Below are 18206 nucleotides of genomic sequence, written 5' to 3'. Positions count from 1 at the left end.
CTCTGTGCGTTGTAACTCTCCCGAAAACTCACAGGTAAAGCTGAGGATTAGCCCTTTCAGTTTGTCATTTGCAGATGACGGAGAATTTGGAAATCACAGGCATTATATTTCTGTCACTGGAGTTATGATGTTCAAGACAACAGAAACTTACTGTTTCTCCCTTGTAATACTACTGGTTAGGTACTTTAGAGCTGAAGTCCCAGAGCTGAATTCAGTCCCAAATTTGCATGATATTTAGAAGAGTGGGCTAATTTAAACATAAGCCGTAACGGTGTGGTTGATAATGAATCTTGCAAAATGTGCCACATTATTCAATGCATTTGGGTCATTAAATTTTTGTTACTATTTCAAGTACTGCAAATCTTCATATCTCAGTATTTCATAGACTTTAAAATTGGTCAGCTTAGCCTTACTTCAGTTAAAATTTAGAGTTATGGATACATGTGTGCATGCAGTGAAGTGTTTGCTAAATAGCTTACCTTCCTCAGGGCTCCTAATGACAGAGCATATTTGTTTAGAATGTCACCATTTGCTCTGACCTCTGAAGTAGGGGAATTATCTGTGTACTAATGTGAATTGTATTAGTATAATTGTTACAGTTGTTACAGGATGCTTTTCAACAATACAAGGTTCAGATTCGTAGTCTGCTGTGATCAATAACCTTAGAAAACCTGTATCTGGCATTATTTCCTTTCTTCATTGGACTTTTCAACTGTAGCCAAATTATAGGTAGGCTCCTTTGAGCCTTTAAAATACAGCCAGATGTCTGGCCCATGTATCAGTTCTAACGGTTTTGATACAGAATATGGGAAGTGTACCATGGTTGGGTGTAGTGTTTTTGTTCACCGAGCATAGATAACCACATATATTTTTTAAGTGTCAGAAAGTCCTGTCCAAAGAAATAGGATGGCGTAACTCTCATGGATCATATTGTGTATTCTACTCTTATTTTTCAGAGTGAGAACTCTCAAAACAATGAAACAGTAAAAACTGAGCCCCAGGAAACTCTGAAGGAAACTGATGGTGGTGAATTTCATGGGCTTAGTTTAGATAAGGAAACAATGACCAAAATAATGCATGCAAAGATGCAGATCACACAGCTGCATCTTGCTAGACTGTCTGAGAAAAGCTTCCACAGCTGTAATATACTATGTTCTTCTTTTGGCCAGATCGCCTCCCCCATTTTCCATCTGCTCTCTGGAAAAAGCTGTCAGTCTGCATGCGCTGTGACCAGTGGGTGGTGGTAACATCTCTTCCACCCCTTCCTCCATATTCTCTGAGGCCCACATTTCATCTTGTGGATCCGGGTTAGACATGGGTGTGTTTAATAGACCCAGAGAGCTTGCAAGAACTTGTCCTTGTGTTTTTGGAATAGAGTTGTATGTCTTGCCAATGTTTTCTCCCTGGGTTCCAAGCAGCCGTTAACACAGAACAGAGATTTATTTGCTCCAGACGTGGAATCACATCTGTGAAATCTACCTCAGTAGCTTTGGTGGTTGTGTTTCTAATGCAGTTTTTAATACCCTCCTGTCAGTACTTGGGAATATGCTGAAAGGCCCCAGGCAGCAGCAGACTCTGGAAGTATTTATGGCTCCTATATGTTGGGTGCCAGAGAGGCTAATGTTTAAAATCACAGTTCCACAGATAAGCCAAACTCCTAGCCAGCCAGCCAGCAAATGTATGAGTGTTATCTCCCACCAGTACTCGGAAAATGGATTTTGCTTGCCAGCTTTGACCTAAACATGCCTTGTGTAACGAGACAATAACTGACATTGTTTTTGTTTGAATCAAGTTAGTATATAGCTTCATAAAATAAATGAGAGAAAAAGTTTCAAAAAGTGATCACTGCATTGCCCCTAGCACCATCTTGAGATCCCCACTGGTGAACGTGTAAGGGAGCCTGACTTGGCAGTATCAAGGCACAGGAATGGAGGCAAACCCAGAAAGAATCCCTCCAAAGGCCACCATTTCACCCTGATACCATGAGCTTCCACACTTGAGGCATGACTTTTTATTGATGCGTCTCTGCTGCTAATATTTACAGCTGCAGAATTATCCTCCCAAGATCACCCTGAGCTGTGTGGGGTATTGATTGTATTATCCAAAATCATCTCATGACTCCGAAGTTCAGTTGGATGCTGTGGTATTGTACGAGGGGAAGGTGATGATAAAATATCGTGTGCTGTTGGCTTAAGTACATTCATGATACTTCTACTGTATGTGGTACAGAGTAGCGGGTACAACAGAGGTTTAGGACACACTTCATACCAGGGCAGTGGTAGAAAGACATTGCTCCCAAAGGCGTGTTATTCCATGGTAGACTTTTCTGTTATTTAAAAGGACGCCATGGAGTACTGTTTCTCAGACTGTGGACCACAATATGGTAGTGGTATATGAAATCAATTTAGTAGTTGGGAGCAGTTTGGGGTTTTTTTGTTTTGTTTTCTTTTGTTTTTTAATGGAATAGACTAGAAAAAGGAGAAAAGAATGGCAATTATCAGTACATTGCACATTGGAAACATAACTGTTATTTCTGTAACAAATCGTTAGGTTATATACATATATTCATGTAATATTGTATATGTGGGTATATATATGTATATATATGTTTTTAATATGCACTGGTTTGTACATAGTTACTGTGGGTTGTAGACCAAAATTGATGAAGTATATTTTAATAAGCTTGAGTGGCAAAAAGTATTTTCATGTGAGCATGTGTCACCAGCCATCCGTGGTGTCAGGGCTTTTGATGATAGCACTAACACATTTGGCCTAAAAATATTATTCAGGGTTTTCAGGTGGCTACAAACGGACCCGTGGTCAGCATGTAATTCTGTCCTGGATTTGGGGTTTATTCACTAATGCTTGCCTTGGTTTCCAGGTGGTGGTTGGTGGGGCAGAATGGCACTACATCGCCACTCAGGGGCCTCTGCCACACACATGCCATGACTTCTGGCAGATGGTGTGGGAGCAGGGAGCGAATGTGATCGCCATGGTCACCGCAGAGGAGGTAAGGGGGAATGGCCGTACGGCCATCTGTCCCGGCGGGGGTGGGGGCAGAAGATGGGCTTTGTGTCGATGACTTTGCTGCCTCATCCTCCTTCCGGCAGCACCATTTCTCTGCAAATCCTTTTCTCTCTGACGTGCATCTCTTTTCTCTCCTTACTTCCATATAGGTTTGTTTTGTTTTCCAAAGATAATTTATTGTTATGTCCCGTTTTTATCCAGCTCTTAACTCTTTTCCTTGGATCACCATGAACTAAAATTAAACAAACAAACAAACAAAAAAGAACCAAACTTCAGTTCAGCCAGCTCACTTGTGTGTGCCAAACAAAGCAATGATCTTTCCACTGGAGTTTGAGAACTTTGGGGCTGCTCTGTGTAAATCGGCATATATTCCCAAGCCCGGGCGTGGCCAGCTCCCATGTTCTCCTGCTTATCAGCTGAAAAGAGACCAGAGCTGTTGTTCCTGTGGAGGCCTCTTTCTTTGGGGAGAGAAAAAAAAAATCTTTTTCTTCCTTTGCCAAGTCAAACATAGTTTTTCCCTTGTAACTAGAGAAGTCTACGTGGTGTTCCAAAAACTGGCATATACCCCCATTCCGTCTAGCAGTTCGCTTGGAGCTTGCTGTCTTTGGGGGAAGATATTTTGGGTTTCTTCTCTTGTCATAGTCTCGATTTTTTTAAAATTTTATTTTAACCACTTCCTTTTGTTCCTTTCATTAAATTTCAACTTATGTTTTGAAGTCATTTAAGGAAAAAGAGTTTTTTGTTTGTTTGTTTGTTTGTTTGTTTTTTACCATATGTATGGTATTGCATATCCCTTTCCTAACAACTTTAAAAGGATGGGGAACAGAAAGAACTGAAAACAAAAAAAAGTCATGTTCCCTTCATTAACTCTTCTGAGCAGATGCTTTCCAGAACAGCCCATTAGAAGGTAGTGATGAAAGACTTTGGGCTCTTTCAGGCCAGTTGTACTTCTCTAGGCTGACCTTCTGTCCCACCTTCCCACAAAGAGTAAATGTTCCTGAAAATCTCTAGTTTTATCACTTTATCGAATTACATCCTTGGAAGGGATTCATTCAACTTAAAACAGTGTGTACTTACCATCTGTGCTGACCCCAGGGTAAACACAACAGACATGATCCTTGTCCCCAGGGAGCTTACATCCCAGTGGGATTTACAGTAAAAAGTGAACATAGTCAGCTCGGATAGTGGTAAGTGCCATGGAAAAAAATGAAACCAGTAATGGGATGGAGGGTGGCCGTGGGGCTACTTTAGACTAGACTGCAGCCCAGGGCCCTCTGAGGAGGTTGCATTTGAGCTGAAGCCTGAGTGACATGAAGGGACCAGTCTTAGGAACAAAATCCAGTGATCTGTGAGGCAGCCAGAGACTTACAGTCTTTTGAAATCTGTAATTGATGTAGGTACTCAGCAGTTATATAAATTAAAGGCCTCAGATAAACCTGCTTTCACAGGATGGTTAAATAAAAGAGGCAGGTGTGCTTCAAATTTAAGAAGACTCAATTCAACCAAAAGAATCAGGGCAAGATTACTTGTGTCACCCAGAGATGTATTGCTTTGAGAGCAGGCCAGCCTTCACTTGCCACTCATTCCTCCAGCTCCGTACGCTGGACATTTCTCCTCTCGCTCCACCCACTTCCGCTGGGTCCCCTTCTAAGCTGCCATCTCATCCACCCCTGCTCCCACTCCTATGATATCAAAACTGTGCAAAACTTTAAAATAGACCTCATTTTGTAAATGGTTGAGAATGCATACCCCCAGAAAAGATTATAAAATTAAGGGAGAGAGAAGAGGGGTAAAGCCAGTTTTCCTCTGCTTCAGTTGTCAATGGAACTAAAACAAATGGGTCAGGCTGAAAAAAACGTGAGATTGACACTAGATGATAAAGACAGCGTCAGTGGCTGGTGGGGTGTAACAGAGAGAGCCCAGGGCCGAGCATCCGACATGAGAAGCATGACCTAGAACGATTACTGGGATCTGTCACTCCTCTGCTTAAGGTCACTTCATCACCTTTGGATGGCTTCCCACTGACCGTGGAGTGAAATCCAAACTCCCTACCGTGGACCAGGAGGCCTTCTAACCTCTTCTCTGCCATCCACACTGAAGACCTTTCTGTTTCTTGAACACACGTAGCTTGTTCCTGCCTCTGGTCTTCACCCTGGCTCTTCTCTCTAACATTCAACTGCAGCCCAGTTGTGAATCTTTAAATTTTTCCATTGCTGTAACTGCGTGGTAAATCTTATTATTGGTGTTAGCTAAGATGTATGGGTATCTACTCTGGGATAGACACTGCATGATGCTACTGAGTCAGTGACTTAGAAGCCATTCAAGTTTTCCGCTGTCCTTAGATTTTAAGATTAAGAGGATAAGAGCTTCCCCTGACTCACGTCCAATTTTGCTTCTGTGTCTGATTCAGGAAGGCGGACGAACCAAGAGCCACCGATACTGGCCCAAACTGGGTTCCAAGCACAGCTCAGCCACCTATGGCAAGTTCAAGGTCACCACAAAGTTCCGAACAGATTCCGGTTGCTATGCAACCACAGGCTTGAAGGTCAAGCACCTTTTGTCCGGGCAGGAAAGGACAGTGTGGCATTTGCAATATACTGATTGGCCAGATCACGGCTGCCCAGAGGATGTCCAAGGATTTTTGTGTAAGTCTTTTCTTCCCTGTCGGGGTTTTACCAACAGTAATAATGGTCTTATCAGTTGGAGGAGAAATGGAAAGAGAGTCTACTTTCTCTTAAGTGGCAAAAGTATTACAACATTCAGTATATAATACTTCAGTGGTATGTGTAGAACAGAGAAGACTAATACATGGCATTTATCATATTCTCTTTACCATTTATGCAGATGAGCTAATATGGTAAACTAATTGGTTCTACCTTGATTTAGACCTTTAGTATTCTGATACATGTCACGTGTCTGAACCTTGAAAACATTATGCTAAATAAAATAAGCCAGACACAAAAGGACAAATGTTGTGTGATTCCACTTACATGAGTTATCCAAAATAGGCAACTTCATAGAGATAGAAAGTATAATAGAGGTTACCAGGGGCAAGGGGGAAGGGGAATAGGAAGATACTGTTTGATGGATAAAAAGTTTCTGTTTGGGACCATGAAAAATTTCTAGAAGTGGATAGCGGTGATGCTTGCACAACACTGTGAATATACTTAATGCCACTGTACACTTAATGTAATGTACACTAAAATGATTAAAATGGTAAATTTTATGTTATGTATATTTTACCACAACCAAAAAAAAAAAAAAAAAACACACACACACACACACAAAGCAATAAAATAAAGAAAAAACAACTTTAAAAATTTCTCATGAAAATTTATATCTTGGAAGCCCTGTATTTCCTACAGCAGTAAATCCCAATTAGTAGTTTCTCATACCTACGATTAAAGATACTAAGAATTATTGAAATCAACTTGTAGTATTTGAAACTATCATTTTTGGATTCATTAATTTATGTGTATTTTTCAAGCTATGGTTATCTTAGAAACTAATTCATCCAGATTGTACGCAGTACTTTATTTGTAAGGCCAAAAACTGGGTGTGTGTGCACCACGTGCCAGGCACTGAATCGGGCTCTTAGAACGCAGAAATGAAGCAGTCTTTGTTTTAAAGGCTCTTGCGGTCTCATGACGAAGACAGGCCGGTGATCATAGTTCAGAGGTGAGATCTGATGCTTTTGGGGATGGCTGCAGCAGCCTCCTTCCCTTCCACAGACTTGCCTAAACATCCTGCACTTGCAGGAAACCCCACTCCTTCCTTACCCAGCTAGGAAGGAGGCCTGAGGGTGCCCTGCACATTTACTACACCTGCTATGTTGTTGACTCACCAGCTGGCAGAAGACCTGTGGCCACAACAAAGGGAGGTTGGAGAATGTCAAAACCTTGATTTTTATTTTGATATTCATTTAGAGTAGGAGGGGTGGGGGAGAGAAGAGAGAATAGGTTTTCAAGTACCTAAAAGTACCATGTCACAAGTTCCAACAGAAAGATTCTGATGCACACTTATTTATCAATGCAGCTATTTCATTTTTCATTAAAGTGATGATGGTTCTTAAGGAGTCGGACACTGAGAGTAAGAAAGATGATTGGAATCAAAGGATCTAGAACGAGATCTAGAGCAGGTTGGTGGTTGGCCTGAGGTCAAACAGTTACCTGCAGCTCAAAATATTAATGAGCACAGTGACCTTTGCAGAACTTTCTTTCCTCATAACAGTGTTCTTTTTATTCCTTTCTGGTACTGTTTTGCTAATTGCTTTATTAGAAGCAAGACTCAGAAAATGGAAACAATAAAAGTAGATCCGTTTGATGACTGGCTAACAGATCTGATAAAAGGTTGAATTTATAAGATGGTTAAAATTATAATCAAATCTTTTAAATCAGAACCAATTTAAGGAAAGCCAATCTTAAATTACTGAAAAATATAGAGAATATTTTTAAACAGTATTTATTAATTTACCTTTCTAAGAAACTCAGGACAAGTGTGCTGAGCAGGGTCTTAGAAATGTTGGCTCTTTAGGTTTTTAAGAATTTTAGGAGATTTTTGTTTGTGTTTAAATGAGATTACTTGGATGCAGAGGAACTGGGTCAAACTGTCTTCCAGAGGTCTTCACTCAGTTACACCTTAAGGAACTTTATTAATATGATTGCTAGAGAAAGAATCTGCTTAAATCTAATTTCTCTGTGTTTCATGAAATTCCCCGTGATGGTGGCATCTGCTTTATTGATCAATATTCCTTTTACTTCTCTCCTTAAATTTAGCACAAGAAAAACCTTGTCTCTTGTATGTGAACATTGCCTGCCGTCAGAAAATGTTATTGCCTAGTATCTTTTCCCCTTTGGGAAAAAAAAATTGTGAAGGGAATTCCATGCTCAGTATAAATACTCATGTTGGTACCAATAGCAGCTACCTTATCTAGTCACCTCAGATTGCCTTCCCTCTTTTGTTTTGTTCTATCTCATTTTACATTATTAGTGGTGGTGGTAGTAAACGTTTATTTGGGTAAACTATTTCAGATTACTAATTAAATGAGGTTATAAAGGAAATTGGAGTTCTTAGTCATTGTGTGTAAACAGGTGCTTTTAAATTACGAGAATGGGGACTTCCCTGGTGGCACAGTGGTTAAGAATCCGCCTGCCAATGCAGGGGACCTTGGTTCGAGCCCTGGTCCGGGAAGATCCCACATGCCTCAGAGCAACTAAGCCCACGAGCCACAACTACTGAGCTTGTGCTCTAGAGCCCGCGAGCCGCAACTACTGAGCCCGCACGCCTAGAGCCCACGCACCGCAACAAAGAGTAGCCCCCTCTCGTGGCAACTAGAGAAAGCCCGCACACAGCAACGAAGACCCAACACAGCCAAACATAAATAAATAAATAAATTAATTAATTAATTTTAAAAAATTACGAGAATGGTTTGAATGCTGTTTTCTCTTCAGCAGTTTGAGTTTTTCTCCTCATTTGGTTTTACACTGCTGCACTGGGATGAGATTTTCTGAGTATCAGGAACCTTCAAATCTGCTTCTCCCCTGAACTAGCTACTATAAAATCTCAGTTACTAATTGACTTTTTCCGGTTCTTGGATTGTTTGAGGATTACATTTATATACTTTTCCTTTTTTTTCATGACCATTAAAAAAAATAGTCTTTAAGGCTTGGGTTGAGCGATTTTCCGTTTGTGTCCAGTTGGAGTAGCGAACAGTCTCCTGCACAGCCCTACGGGGCTAAGCAGATGTTGACGGGGCACGTGGCACACACCCCACCCACATGTTGCCTCCAGGAAAGGGGGGTTATCTGGAGCTACTCACATAACCACGTGGGATCCAAGCTGAAAACCAGGCTCCCCAAAGTCTATTTTATAATCTAAAAATGGAGTCAAGCCTCAGCTGACATTCACTCATTCAGTGAGGGGAAGGAAGAAAGGGCAGATGGACGCTCTTCCCACCAGAAATTGGCTCTGACAGGCGGGCATTTCAAGGGGACCTAGCTGGTGTCTGATCCCAGTCTGTTAATAGTAGGAATTGCTGTAAGTAATGTCGAGAATCATCTGCTTGGGGGACTTTGGGATTTGCAGAGGGGAAGACAGAATTTAATTTTTAAAAAAGAACTATTTAATTTAAAGAACAAATTCTCCCATGGACTAATTGACTCCCAGCTGGTCCTTTCTGGATCCAGGACTGTAGCGTGGGTACCAGCCAAATAATTAGTGTCTTGTAAGTACTGTAAATTATTGTCACTTTAAAAAAAAAATTCACAGTCAGTTTTTTTTTCCCCTCACTTGTATGCAAAGGGATGCAGGACATCAGTGACAAGATCTGCATTTTGTCTTGCAGCCTACTTGGAGGAGATCCAGTCGGTCCGTCGCCATACCAACAGCATGCTGGAAAGCACCAAGAACCAGCACCCCCCGATCGTGGTCCACTGCAGTGCTGGGGTGGGAAGGACCGGCGTGGTCATCCTTTCTGAGCTGATGATCTACTGCCTGGAGCATAATGAAGTAAGTCATTCTGGGCTTCTGAATCCTCCACTTTGGGGACCAATCTACACCATGGCCAAACCTTCACCTGTGCCCTTCTATTTCCACTGTTTAACTTCCTCTCTCCTGACGAGAGTTTTCCAGACCTGTGATTCCTAGTTGGACTCTGACATTTACAACCTTCCTGATCTTTTGCCTTTCACTGCTCTGTGTAGAGACCCAGATAATATAGAAAAAGAGTTGAAACTGTGAGAAAGGCAACATTTAGAAAATCTGATCTTTGCTGGCATCAACTTCCAGAAGTCTGCAGTGTTTCGTAGAAGGTCTGGTTTTATTGTGGGTAATTTTCCACAGTGGGTTATTGGGTCGCATATAGTATAGATGCGTCTTGCATTTCTGGGATGTGTTTTGCCCTAACTCCTACGTGAAAATGTGTGTACTTTAAAAACATTTTGCATTCTTTAGTGGGGAGTTTTATTGAGGGGGCTCTTTGCTCTTGTCTAGACTGGCAGTGGTGTGTAGCAGAGCCGGGTAGATAATCCGAGGGCACAGACGTGGCCTGCCTTTGCTGAGGCTGGAGGCCCAGCTTTTCTCCCATAGACGCGGGCTGCGGCTGAATTTGTGCCCACACGGTGTGTGGCATTCCCTTCTTGCTGTAGGTCAGGGAGTTACACCGAGGGGCTTTTGATTTTGTAGAGATGAGACAAATAGCAATCAAAGGCTAAAGAACAATTCTTCTGCCTTCTATTCTCACAGGGGGCTTTAGGGGTTTTAGATGGCTTTCACTTTTTTTTTCTTAGGCTCTTTAATCACCACTAGCAGCACACGTCCCGTTCCGGTTTTACAGATGAGGATGCTGAGGTCCAGAAACAATCTAGTGGCTTGTCCAGTGCCAGGTGGCTCTTAAGCAGTGGTGCCAAGGTTTGAAGTGAGGTCTTTCACCTCCTGGCCCTGAATTGTTTCCTGTCTTCACTCTGCCTCCAAATGCCAAGTGTCATTTGATTCTTGTTCAATTTCCAAATTGTACAGCTTAGAGAATCAAAGGAAACTTTTGAAGCAGTTTGATAGTTTTAAAATCAGGAAATGTTATAATGCATGTTCTGTGAAGGAATTTATATAACAATATATGTATTTACTCAATGGTTTGAAGATCAGATTAAATATTGCCCCATGGAGCTTGTTATATTCAAACTTCTCAGAAAACAATAAATGCCCAGTTTAAATATGTTCAAAGGATTTTAAAGTTCCCTGCCTATAAAAAGTTAATTTTGGAGACTTTCAGTCTGTACATATGAATGTTTGTGCTGCTAAAAAGTAGAAGAGGAGTTATATCACATGTGGCCTATTGTTCAAACAAACAAACAAACATTCTATTGGGGAACAAAATGCCCATCATGGAATCACTTGAGTCTACATAACAGAAATCTCATCATCTTCTATGAGTTTTTATCATTTTGTCTCAAATGAGATTTCTTGATTGCTTCTCTGTCACTACTAGAAGTCTCTAGGAGTTTCTAGTAGAGTGAATAGCTCGGCACTAAGTCCCAGATCCGCTCACTGCTGGGAAGATGGACTAAGATGCAGTGGAATCTGGGTACACGTGGCTCAAGCATATCCGAGCTCCGCTGGCAGCACCCGTGGGTTCCTGGGGAGGAAGAAGGGCCTCACCATCCCCTCCCCACTTAGACATCTTTTCCTCATGTCACTTTCTTCGCCAAATTCCCCTTCTTTGCTGCATTCCCCGCGCGCTCTTCCTCTGTTCCCCCTTCCTCCTTTTCAACTTGAGAAGCTGTTTTGTCAGTCTGGTCTGACATGAAGGATCGCTGTGTTCTGAGAGCTCTTTGGAGACCCATCAAAGGCTGAACCTCAGTAATACGATGACATGAAGGCTCATCGATCACCAGATGTCACTGGCCCAGTGGAACACTACAGATGTCAGAGCCAGCGTGGTACAGAGTAAGGGGTTCAGCCACTAGGGCCTTGAGTGGACTCGGTGAGGGCTCAGGGTGATTAAATTCTCTAGGGTGTATCCAGACATAGCAGATTTCCTCAATGCCCAGTTGTATGCCAGAACATTTACTGGAATGTGGTCAGTCCGAAAAGGACTTCTGTTCCCATTGATATTCAAAGATAGCAAGATGACTCATATTTTTCACTTCCCTTCCCCTAGCACATGTAGCCAGCCTTATCTGTCCCATTTCCCATAATTGCTGTTGGTAGACGGCTAGGGAGAAAAAAGGTCTCTACTGGTTCTGCTTCAGACCTGGCTAGTAAAATTCAAACCCTTATTTTAGAAGAGGCGTGGAACCATGTTTCTTTGTTTTTTAAACAAAAGATTTTGCTAAATCAATATAAAATTGGTTGTCCCATTTTTCTCCTGTCTAAACTTTCCCGTCTTCTTTCCATGGCTTCTGGATTTAGGATACTTTATGTTTTGGTCTATAATCCATAGAGTTTTAGTTTTGTCAGTGAAATGCCTTTTTTTTTCCTGGAGCAAAGATGCTTAACCGTGAAGTCGGGGAGCTGCGAGGGGGGATTCTCCTGGGCTGCCCTGAGAAGCTTCTTTGTGCCCTGTTGTTTTTGGTCACTGAATGTTAGCTATAACATTTTAATGCCCATACATTTGTTTTCAGAACGCACCAGCTTCATGGTTTGTGATACTCTTTCTTGGCCACCTGTCCCAGATTAGCTAAATTACAAAAGGTCAGGTTCTCACTAGCCAGAGAGCAAGATGTCTTGATCTTGCTGCTTTTCTGAATTGGTTATCCCTCCTTCATAGAGTAGGGGGGTGGGAGGGATGTCTTCTAAGCAAGATGGAGCAAGCATCAGCTGCCTCCGGATTCCTTGGGTTAGGGACAGTGGGCAGCAGGGCCTGTGGAAGTGCATCTTCAAGGCAAGCTGAAGGATTCTTTCATTGAGGACCAGGGGGAAACTTTGTCTTGTCTCCAAACTGCCCTATATCAGCTAGTATACTGTCCTTGAGTCAGCCTGAGGGGGCTGAGTCTTACAGGCTATTGAGATGGTGATGACCATGATGATAGTGGTGGTGGCAGAGATGGAAGTGGAGGAGAGGGTTGAGGTAAAGGAGATGGTGGTGGGAGAGGAGGTGGTGGTGGTTGTGATGATGACGAGAATGAAATTATAATAACCACAGCTAACGTGTATGTAGTGTTCACCATGTGGCAACACTATCTCAAGAGCCTTACAGCTCGTAGCCTTCACAATGACCCTACGAGAGAGGTTCTGTTAGTACCGTCATCTAACAAAGAGAAACTGAGGCACAGGGAGATGAGCTCTTAGCTTCTGCGTGACCCTGCCTCTCTTGTCAAAGCCTTTGATGGGTATGAGGTAGGAGCAGCCGTATTCTATCCTTATATTCAGTGCCCAACACAGAGTAATGCTTATCATGCATTATGTTCAGTTCATTATTAGGTGCTCTGTGTTGTGTATCATGATGTCAGTCACTTTGGAGTAGAGTTTAGGCACAGAACCACTAGTTACCATCAGAAGCTTATGGTCTAGGCTCTGTATTTTGACTAATAGTTTAAGGATTCACATGCCTTTTTCTCTTTGCTTATTACCAGGGACTTGTCCCTTTTAAATCTGTGGTATTACTTAACTAGTTTTGGAGAAGAGCGACTAAACAGGATGGCATGTATGGTATTGTAGCTACACAAAGTTTGGAAATAGCTGAAATGACTTTTGAAAGTAAAGTAAGAAAAGACATACAGTTGAGTTTTTATTATTTTATTTCTGATGCTTGCTCAGTCCTTGGTGACTTCGTGGGTGTGGTCGTTTGCCTGGATTAAGGGCTCCCAGAGCAGGGGGAAGTATACCAAGGCCATGATGGCACATTGACTCCATGGTGCTTCTGCCTTGGCTGGTCCAGGAGGATGAAAGTGACACGAGTGAGGGGACACCATGGCACCAATGATCCGTTGTATTAATTCTTTTCCATTGGAGATCTTCAAAGAATTTACACATTGGCAATCTCATTTAATACTCAAGATATCGTTAGTTAAAGACTTTCACTCCAAACATGCATGACTGGTGTCCAGAGATCGTGCTTTGATGTTTTAAAGGTTTACACATAAATTATCTCACTTGGTTATGCCTGCGATCCTTCGGGGTAGCAGGATGGGCATGAGTGTTCTTATTTCATTAATATTAATGAGACAGTGAGTAGTCTTTATTAAGAGCCTACTATGTGCCAGACACTGTGTTAAATGCTTTACATGCATTTCTTCATTTGATCCTCTGAGGAGGGTACTGTTTATCACCCCGTGTTATTGCCGAGGAAATGTCACTAACTTGGCCAAGGCCGCACTGCCATTGGAGGAAAGCATCATTATCCTTATTTTACAGATGAAGAAACGAAGACCCAGAAAGGGCTTAAATCCTACCATTGGGCCATGGTAGCGTTAAGAGTACCGATCGGGTTTAACTCCAGCCTCTCTGTTTTCTCTAGTGGACTGGTCTGTAGTTAAAATATCACACCAGTGGTACATGACGACCAGCTTCTCCAGTTGCTGTTAGGGTCTTTGATTTGGGATAACCCAGAGGGGGCTGTCTTTGGCTTTCTCCTGTACCTGCACAGGGGCAGCGAGTGAGTGCTTCCGGGGTGAGGGAATGAGGAAGGAGCCAAGGGAAGACCCCCCCCCCCCCCCCCACCGCATCTCAGGATCTTCTTCTCTTTTCTTGCAGAAGGTGGAAGTGCCCATGATGCTGAGGCTCCTCAGGGAGCAAAGGATGTTCATGATCCAGACCATCGCTCAGTACAAGTTTGTCTACCAGGTCCTCATCCAGTTCCTCCAAAACTCCAGACTCATTTAACCCCCCGGAAGAGGCACCCAGCTCCATCTTACAGATGGGGAAGCACCTCCAGACAACATCTGCTCCCCGAGCAGGGCGCGGATGGCCGGAGCAGGCAGGCCACGGGCTCCCTGAAGACAGGAGCCACGATCATTCACAAACATCATGTATTATTTTATATGAGATAATTTATTTTTTCCCCCTCTTTGGAATAACCTTTGTGAATCATCGTAATGCAGTTTTCACAATAATGTAGTACTTTTCATCTGAACCACATTTTGACCGATCTGCATTGTAATAGGTCAGTAGGGAGGGTTGCCTGGTGGATTATTTGGGTGACAGAGGCATAAGAGAAGACATCTCTAGTGAAGTTGCAGCCAGATTTGTAACCAGCCCTGAAATTTGTCAGCCTGATTGCTCACATCCAAATCAAAGATGGCAAGAAAATGAATTCATCCTAAAATATAAAGGTAAGGGCTAAGACCCTTTCCTGAAGGAGAAGAACAACACTCTTTTCTTATATTTGGGGGCTCCTGTGGCTTGATGGGCAGTTCCTTCCCTTTCCCCTTTTTGCTCTCTCCCTCAGTAGTCTCTTTTTTTCCTCCCAGGCTTGAGTTAAAGACAGGAACAGCTAGAGGAAATGCTCCCTTTCCAATGCAGTGATTGCCATTGCCCGGGATGAATGAGGACTCTGTGTTGTATCTTTCTCAACCACTCCTTATTCTGGGCTCCGGAGCCTGTTCCCCTGCTGGAGATTGCACCCTTGATATTTGCTGCTTCTCCCTGTTGGCTCAGTGGACCCTAGTCTGGTGGCCTTCGAGGCCCTGGGCCAGGCTGTCTGTGCAGCTCCGCTTCTTGCCTGATTGAGAGAAGATAATAGACCAGTGTGGAAGAAAGAGGAGACAGGCAGGCCCTTGATATTGTTTCTTATTTAAATATGAAGTGTGTGCTCATGGGGATCTGAAGGTCAAGGTGCTGGGTGCCATGGAAAGGTTATAAAGGAAACGGTTGGGAAAGCTGATGTATGGGGGCTCCTTGGCACTCAGGTGGCAGGGCCCCTGCCAGGAGCCACCCCAAGCGTCATCCCCACTGTGCTGCTAGCACCTCCAGCCTTTGGCCTGCAGGATCAGAACTAAGCCCGCCCAGGACCTTGCACCTGCTGAAATCTTGGCCCACCTGCTGAAAGATGGTGAGATGTGTGCTGCTTTCCTTTTCTCCATACAGCCCACTCTGGTCAGTTGTGGTATTAACCCTGCCCTCAGTTTGAAGCTCAGTCCTTAGTTCGTCTCCTTCTGTGCCTTCATTGGTCATCGTCCTTCTGAATTTTGTAGGTTAGTACACAATAAATAAATGTTCTGCACGTTTTCCCTCTTGCTGACTTCTGGGGAATTCTTCCCTCTACTGTCTAGTTTTTCTTGATGCAACTTTTAATTGTGGCTTTGTTCTTAAAATTGACTTTTGCGGGTGTTCCATGATGCCTTCTTCCACTGCTACCTTTTTTTTTTTCCTCCTGAGCTGCAAATGCAAAGAAAGAATGGCATCCAATCGATCAGAAAGAGTGCGCCTTTGTGGCTTCCGGTCACCACAACAGGCAGGTGTGGAAGCAGATTCCTGATGAACTACTTTGGAGTATGAATCAACTTGGTTTCACATCTGGCCAGGTGTTATGGTGGTGGTTCTCTGTATTTGGACTCAGTATCTGGCGATGGAGGGCCTCCTACCTTCTCTTCCAAGGTCTAAAGAATCAGTCAAGGAGTGGAACTTCAGCTGAGCGCCATAGATTCTGGAATTTTGCTGTGTGATCTGAAAAAGAAAACCACTAGTATGACGTGTATTTTCAGTGGATCGGAGCTCGTAACCCTCACTAGGAGACGCTCAGAAATTGGATTATCAGCAAGCAAAGAGGTATTGTTTCCTTTTCCTTAGGGACTTTCCATCCTTGGGATATTCTGCTGTTAGGGATGTTTTAACGGTTGGTCTGCCGTTACTGGTTTATTGTTTGAGGAACCACTTCGGTATTTCTCTTTCGTCTCTCAGGCCCCCATGTGGGCAGTGTTAAAATGTCTCGTGTGGGCAGCGTGTAGATCTGCTGACTCTCTGAGCTTATCACTCACGGCCCTCCTTTCAACTCATCCACTGTTGCCACTTGGTGCTCTGGGAATATTCATGAATGCACAAAATGCAAAGAAGTAGGTTCAGTATCCAATTTCTTAGCCAAGGTTTGTATTGAAACTCAAAGGAAAACATTTAAAAGTGATTCCCCATATTTTGTTTTTAAAAACAAGTGCTTTTGGCCCTTGAGCCCATTTTGCCTTCCTTTTCACATCTCCAGTAAATGCCAACCTATCTCCTGTTAAATTAGCAGCCGCCATTTAAAGTCCTTTCAGTGGCATCTGCATAATAATTGCCCAGAGATGCTTTATATCTGGGAAGCAAGCCAAGGAATAAACCTTGAGGCAAAGTGTATTAAATTAGTTATCTAGTTAGAGCTTTTGGAGTGAGTTCCTGACGATGTATCAAGTCTGAAGCTGGAGCTATCGGGGTCTGTTGCTGCAGTTTCGACTTGAAGGGAGAAAATCAAAAATGGAGGGGAAAAAAAAAAAGATACCATCTTACAACAAAGCCACCCAACACTTTCAGGCCTCTGGTTTTGAAGTTTTTCCAGTTGAAATGTTTTGTTTCTTTCATCCACTCCCATTTGGATATATTGACCCAGTGTTCCTCCTTGTTTACTGTGGTCCCTGAACCAGGGGGGCTGAGTTTGATATCTTCATCCTTGAGCTGAGCTGAGACTGCTTGCAAAGCCGAACCGTGTCCTGTTGTGCTTTACTGGATTCCTTGGGCTTTAAGGGGACACCACCTTTTGGTCTCATTTACATTTAGACACCACTTTCCCTGGATAGGAAGTAAAGGAGGATTTGGCAGCTTTAGGCAGGGATGTCAAACGTGGAATATTCTGAGTAATAAACTTCCGAGAACCCTAAATAGAGAGAATTTTACTTCTACAACCTTTGTGGTCCTAGATTGAGAAGAGGAACTATTTTTGGACTGTAATTAGTCAGTGATTGTTTGCCTCCAAGTCCTGTGGCCATCTCTGGCCCCCTCCCCCATCGGCATGGAGAGAGGGTCTCTGTGGGCTCCGCTGGGTGACATCCTGTGGGACTTGCCCACTGGCTTGCCCAGGACTCACTTAACCTTTATCCTGCCTACACTCAGCTTTTGTGGTTCTGTAATAAACACCAGTGGGTACAGTAAGTCAGCACTTTTATCCAACTGCCTACCTTTCTTATCTTTTCCAGCTTTAATATAGGTTGACCCATATGAAATTTCCAATATTTGGACCATATTTTACTTACGATAACAGAAAATTCACATGGATCAACCTAACACGTACAGTTTGTTTCTCCTCCCCAATTAGTATGGATCCCAACGCACCATATGTCATTTCTCAAGTGCTAATGAACACGAAAGCATGGGCGGCTTGGCTCTTTTTGTGAACTCACTGCCTTGCTACGGCAACCCTTGCCTCACTTGAGTGGGCCATCTCCTGGGGCTTGGAGTCACTCTTTGCAGAGATGTTAGTGCACTTTGGATTCTCATAGGCAGGGTTGGCCATCAGGCACATGACTAGGGGGTTTTCAGCTGCCATCCTTTCTTGATGTACAGTCTCTATTAGCTGACCTCAGCCCAGTGGTTATGGAACACAGTATATGGGCCCGAGGTGTCCAGAGTCACAAAGCAGAATGTGCTTTTGAATCTCTCTTCCCCACTTCCAGTGGTGCGTGGGATGGAGAAAGTGGGTATAGTTATTGATTTTCTTTGGGGGGTAGATCTGTCAATCACTTGAGGTCAGGGGGTGGGCAAATGCAGGAACCTTCTAA

The 18206-nt window shown here is 43.2% G+C and overlaps 1 protein-coding gene across 4 annotated transcripts in view; it reads left to right on the top strand.

Moving 5' to 3' along the window:
- The window catches only part of PTPN14 (protein tyrosine phosphatase non-receptor type 14), a 168561-nt gene extending 151631 nt beyond the window's left edge, over positions 1–16930 (top strand). For 3 of the 4 annotated variants that reach the window (XM_082401376.1, XM_082401375.1, XM_082401378.1), the window contains 4 exons: positions 2882–3010; positions 5438–5672; positions 9371–9534; positions 14218–16930. In XM_082401376.1, the coding sequence (XP_082257502.1) occupies positions 2882–3010; positions 5438–5672; positions 9371–9534; positions 14218–14346 (657 nt within the window). In that variant the 3' untranslated portion in view covers positions 14347–16930. Of the gene's footprint in view, positions 1–2881; positions 3011–5437; positions 5673–9370; positions 9535–10313; positions 14174–14217 lie in introns of those variants that run through there. The other variant, XM_082401377.1, reaches the window with a different exon arrangement.
- Positions 16931–18206: the final 1276 nt, after the last annotated feature.

This window comes from Balaenoptera borealis, assembly GCF_965194805.1.
Source record: "Balaenoptera borealis genome assembly, chromosome: 1".
In the NCBI taxonomy this organism is placed as follows: Eukaryota; Metazoa; Chordata; class Mammalia; order Artiodactyla; family Balaenopteridae; genus Balaenoptera; species Balaenoptera borealis.
Note: the sequence above shows the minus strand (reverse complement) of the source record. Positions and strands in the feature narration are given on the sequence as shown.